The sequence below is a fragment of the Magnolia sinica genome, chromosome 17 (assembly GCF_029962835.1).
Source record: "Magnolia sinica isolate HGM2019 chromosome 17, MsV1, whole genome shotgun sequence".
NCBI classification, from domain to species: Eukaryota; Viridiplantae; Streptophyta; class Magnoliopsida; order Magnoliales; family Magnoliaceae; genus Magnolia; species Magnolia sinica.
Window position 1 is genome coordinate 3,650,930 of NC_080589.1, and position 5,981 is coordinate 3,656,910.

At 36.6% G+C, this 5,981-nt stretch overlaps 1 protein-coding gene across 2 annotated transcripts; it reads right to left on the reverse strand.

Moving 5' to 3' along the window:
• Positions 1 to 772: 772 nt before the first annotated feature.
• On the reverse strand, positions 773 to 5,548 carry LOC131230812 (uncharacterized). Of its 2 annotated transcripts, XM_058226808.1 has the most exons (3): positions 5,396 to 5,548; positions 4,899 to 5,305; positions 773 to 1,309 (listed from the first exon to the last, which is right to left on the reverse strand). In XM_058226808.1, the coding sequence occupies exons 2-3, from the start codon at positions 5,274 to 5,276 to the stop codon at positions 1,070 to 1,072; spliced, it is 618 nt and encodes a 205-aa protein (XP_058082791.1). In that variant the 5' UTR covers positions 5,277 to 5,305; positions 5,396 to 5,548; the 3' UTR covers positions 773 to 1,069. The 2 variants fall into 2 exon arrangements, with proteins under 2 accessions (XP_058082791.1, XP_058082792.1); XM_058226809.1 differs by lacking the exon at positions 5,396 to 5,548 and having other exon boundaries at positions 4,899 to 5,384.
• Between the last annotated feature and the right edge of the window lie 433 nt (positions 5,549 to 5,981).

Below are 5,981 nucleotides of genomic sequence, written 5' to 3' on the forward strand. Positions count from 1 at the left end.
AAAAGAATCTGTTACTGCCCGACCTGGGATTGCCTTCCAATTTCAGATATTCAATGGAGAAGTGTCATTTTCCATGGAAACAACATTCACTTGGAAACGAATTCTGCAGCGCCATCCTGCAAAAGTATACTCCCTTTACAATTGAGAAAAGAGAACCAATAAGATACAGGCTAGGTACCACAAGGTCCACAACCTGGGTTATATAGTACCCATCTTTCTAGCTAACATGGCATTTCTGTAGGACATTTGAATACCATGAAATGTGTAGACCCCACCATAATGACCACCTGGGGCAAAAATCAGGCTGTTCAACTTAGCAATTGGGTCATAATATTGGAAGCAGTGGACAACCATGAACCAAGTCAAAATACAAATGTGGCCCACCCATTGAGTAGATCAGCAGCCTTTGCAATAAGGGTGGTCTTTATGGTGGGGTATACCAATTTCATGGCACTAATGTCTGTCTACATGTTGGTGGAAAAGATTGTCTGGTACAGCATGTTGTAGCACCATTTCCTGTATCTGATCAGAGTGCTTGAGAGAATTCCCAAAGTAAACCCAATGCAAAGCAAAATGATAACACCATATCAGCAAGAAATTTGAATTACTCTACAACTAAAGCACATTCTACAAGTATGCAGTGCGCATGGTCCACTGCCTCCCAAAAGAACCCAACATGCTAAAAACAACCAAAGTGCACATGGTAATAGGAAGAGAGTTAGAATCCAAACTAGTCAGAAAATTGCATATGAATTCTGAAAACACAAAAACATAGGGAAAGATGGACATCCATCATTCTCTCTTTTAAACAAACACAAACACTTTAACATCGCGTCCAAAGTTCCTAACTTGTACAAAGGTTCTAGCCATTTTCCCACATCAGTAAATCAGCTCCCATCAGAGACCCACATAAAATCAAAACACATTCCCAACTGAGAATTTCCAATCCCATCACAGTTCCATGAGAAAGAAAATTCATAACAATCCTTCTTTCCGAAGAGGAACAGTCTAGTGGGTTAAATACACAAGTCATCGGAAACAGCCACATCAGTCTTCAAACTGAAGGGCACTATCGCTTCGATGGCCTCACATCATCCTCACCACCGTCATCATCATCGCTATCATCATCTCTACTTGACCGCTTCCGTTTCACAGAGGCATCATCCTTCCGAGCATTACCATCATCCTCATCATCATCGTCATCAAATTCTTCATCCACGCCATTCTCTTCACCTGGTTCAAAATCGCTCGCATCTTCCTCATCTTCAGCACGACCCACTGGTTGTACGAGGTACTCAGTTCCCATGTCCTATATCAACAGATATCATGTTAGGATGTATGTAGGTAGCCAGAACCCAAATCATATAAAAATGAAGTTGTACACAAGGTTGAAGAAAAATGCACCAACTCCAGCAAGGAACAACATCAGTCGTGATATAAACCACTTATGGCAAATGCATTGATATCCCAATGCAAAATCACAATGGACACAACAGAAGATCAGATGCACGTGTTAAGTTAAAACTGGTACTGTATAATTGCAGATAAGAACAGCATGATGCCTGTTAATACTCACAAAGAAGCAATTAAAAGCAAAACTGTGCCTCAAATACTCTTAAAGCAAGAGACTGATGATATTGAAAAGTACTAGGTTCAAATAATATCATATATTCTCCATTTTTTTAAATCTCGGACCCATAGAAAAATGGGCAGCATGCAATCGTCCTCAATATATATTATATGCGTGTGCACACGCACCAAAAAACAGTTAATTATGATGGGAATGCAGGCATTGGAAAAAGAGATCAAAGTAAAAGAAGCTGAGAAACCAGTCATCGATATATGAATAAAGGTAGTTTTGAAGCAGATCTACCCAAACAAAAGGATTATAATAATTCTATGTAAGGAAGTAAAACCATGGTGGGGAAAAAAAAAAAACTGGATTTCAGCATGGGGGATAGATAGAAAAACTGCTAAAAAGGGAGTAACAAGGACATTTCAATAATTACCAGCAAAAGCACCAAAAACTGATGCGAAGGAACATGACTTATCTCATTCATGAAGCATTCTGCAAAAGCTGATGAAAGAAAAACAGGTGGCTCTCACAGATTTAATGGTTGGAAACTCTATAACTGGATATGAGTTGAGATAAACAGAATCACAAGAATAACATTAACATGTATCATGATTTGATTTCTTCCATATATACCACATCAGTTGTGGAATTTTATCAAAAAAGCACATGTATACAATTTTGTGTGTGAGTGTGAGAGAGTAGCATATCATCCTCCCTAGGATACATGCCAAAAATATCCACTAGACCCAAACAAATAATCTATAAGATAGCCTGCATACCAATTTAGGGTTGGACACCCTGGCCTCCCTGTCCACTACTACATATGGCAAGATATTCTGTAGTGGTAACAGTGGCCGTAACAGCAGCCACTGTTACCATTACGATACAGGCTGTAACGACTGTTACGATCTCTTTTATTTTTATTGATAAAAAACCCAAAAAACCTGTATCAGCCTCATAAGACTGTTATAGGGGCCATTACGGCCTTTACAGGGGGCATAACAGGCCGGGGTCTATAATGACCGTTACTGGTTATTTTTTCCATAACAGCTGTTACAACCTGTACGACCACATAATGTGTAATGGCTGCCACTGTTACCTTTACGTAACAGCCATTACAGCACACCATGACCTATAGCTGAAATTTCTGTCATCAAGCTCCCTTTTTTTAAAAGATCTCTCTTTTTTATTAGATCCAAAAAACGATATGACACGAGGCAAAAAGAAATGGGGAAAAAAAAATCCAGATAAGTGATGGAGTGAGATTCCATCGTAGCATGACAAAAATACTGCATTTATCTTCCATGAATCATGATTTAGAACAGCATATACAGCATGCATGTTTTAATCCTAAAAAATAATTCACTTCATGGTCTATGAGGCATGAGAAAAACGAAAAAAATTAAGTAAAAATAAAAAAACTGAACATATACATTTCTAGAAACATATCAATGATCATAAGGACAACTTCAAATAACAACACGATTCATATTACTAACAGCAATCATCATAAAACAATAGAAAATATGATCAAATTAGGCTACAATCACCATAAGAGGAAGGATAGTTATTAATATTCTCACCATAAGAGGAAGTTATTTAACAGTCAGCAGTGGATGAAGGTTGATGATCAGGCACCCAGAAATTCTACACGCAGCATATTAACTTAAACTAAACAGACCAAATACATGGAGATGCTGGCTGTTATGGACAAGTCATCATCCCAAAATCAGATTGATTGAACAATGCTAACCTCCGATTGGCAGACACTTGTTTACTAAATTCAGACAATTGCTATATTTTCATTTCAACTGCACACTACTTCGAAATAATCATACAGATGGCAAATATTAACTCAAATTAATGGACCCACATGTTTGCTAAATTCAGACTATTGGTTTTTTTTCATTTCAACTGTCTGGTAATTGTCTACTTAGGTAATGAAATTAGTGCACTTTTAAGTTTGTAATTCAGCTAATATGGGATGACCAATGGACAGTTCAATTTCAGTTACTTGGACAACACATGTACAATTATTAAGCGCCTGCATATCAACCATAACACTCAAGCAGATTATCTAAGGTGCAGGTTGTCCGAAATGTAGATCTGATTTGCTCAACTTTGGATGTGAATGCCCCAAGAAACCTCTAGAGAGACTTGCCTTCATCTCTGGTTGTTTTTTTTTTTTCCACTTCTAGCAGGCCACTTCTCGAAGGGTTAGGGTTAGAAAATCTACAACCATAGTGGGACCTATTAGATCAATGGTCTAACCACCAGAATGTGGCTGGCGGAGGGCATCAGGACACTGTACATGTCCTCAGGCATCAGGATCTTAAAGTAAAAAATAAAAAATAAAAAATAAAAATACTCCCAGCCATCATAGACTTCAGAATCCCACAAACAAGAGAACCCAAGACAAAGATGAACATGAAAAGAAAAAAAAAGTGCAGCCGAGAAAATAAAAGAGTGATGATTTTTTTTTATTTTTTATTTTTGAAAAAAACAAACAAGAAGAAGAACACGGAATTAATAAAATATATTCAAAAGAAAAATAGAAAAATCGCTCAAAAAAGATATCATTATCAACAGAGGAAGCGAAAAAACTGTTCAAATATTAAATCTAAAAAGTAAAAACAAAAAATACAAACTAAAAACAAAACCCATCATCAGATCCGCAGAAAGAAAGAAAGAAAGAACGAAAATACTAAAAGCTAAAAAACCACAATACATATATATTTTTTTTTAAAAAAAAGGAAAATTACTAGAAAATAGGAAATAAACACAACACACAAAAAATAAAGTAAAGCAAATATTTTAAAAAACAACAAAAATTATTTCCTTTTTATTTGGAAGGCCCAACAAAATTTATTCCATAAACGTAAAAAATGAATATTTCATAGAGTTATAAGGGAAAAAATCAAGCCAACAAAAATTATTTCATATATATATATATATATATATATATATATATATATATAAAGAATTATTTCCTAGATTTAAAAGAAAATTCATATTTGCACGAATCATATCTTCCAACTAAGAATTATTTCATAGACTTGAAAGAAAAATCAGGTGCATAAATCCATATCTTCCAACTAGAATTATTTCATAGATCTAAAGAAATATCACGTGTATGAATCCACATCTTCCAACTAAGAAGAAAAACAAATCTGCATAAAACAGCATCAGAAATTTTTTTTAAAAAATTCTATTAAACTTTCCAACACATAAATTATCTAAAATCAACACCAAACAAAACCATAATTACAAAATAATCACACAAATTTTTAAAAATAAAAAATAAAAACCAAAATAATTATACCTCCTCTCCTTCGACACCTTCCTCATCATCGTCGTCGTCGTCGTCGTCATCGTCGTCGTCGTCACCCTCATCATCATCGTCCTCATCGTCCTCATCATCATCACCGTCATCATCCTCACCATCCACGTTCTGGACTCGAGGACCACCACCCGAGTGCGGAACCTCTTCAACATCATCATCATCCTCACCGTCATCGTCATCATCCTCACCATCGTCATCATCATCATCATCTTCCGCTTCAATGATCTCATCATACCCATCATCGTCGTCGTCGTCGTCGTCTTCTACACCATCGACGACATCATCAGCATCATGGCTTCTGCCATTCAAAACCCTAATTTCCTTCTCCTTCTCCCTCTCCTCTTCCATGATCTTCATCTCTCAATCTCTCTCTCACAAAAGAAAATCTGAAAAAGAAAAAGGAAAATAAAATGGAAATTAAAAAGAAAAAATAGAGGAAGACGAGAGAGGAAGATGGAAACTCAGAGAGTTCTTACCAGTAGCTCTGAAAGTGCAATCTCAGCCGTCTAACCACGAAGTGACGCGGATCGATGACGTGGCGAGAGATCGGACGGCTTGGGGCGCCTTTTGGGAGGGCGCGTGGGTGTTTTCCTGTTTTAGTTTGGAGGCGTTCCTTATTCCTTCTCTCACGTGCGAATGACACTAGGGCTGACGTGGAACGGAATCCTCTACGACGCCTGTTGTACAAACAGTAAGCAACGTACAACGCCCGAGTTTGGGGTCCCACCATCATATCGGTGAGATCTGATCCGTTCCTCCGTTTATAAACTAGTGTATAAGTACTTATTTAGTAACCATACTGATCGAAAGCTTAGGTGGACCACAAAATAGTAAACAATGGGGATGGTAATGGCCTTCATAGAAACCATTTTGGGGCCATCATTTTATTTTTTAAGTGTCATCCAATCCGTTCATAAATTTATAAACAATGGGATTAACAAGAATCTATAAAATAATTGTCATCTAAAACTTACAACGGTTACACTGTCTCAATTTAGATATTTTAGTCATGATATGGCCCATTAAGATTTTTTATTACTAATTTTTATTTCTTACAGTTAG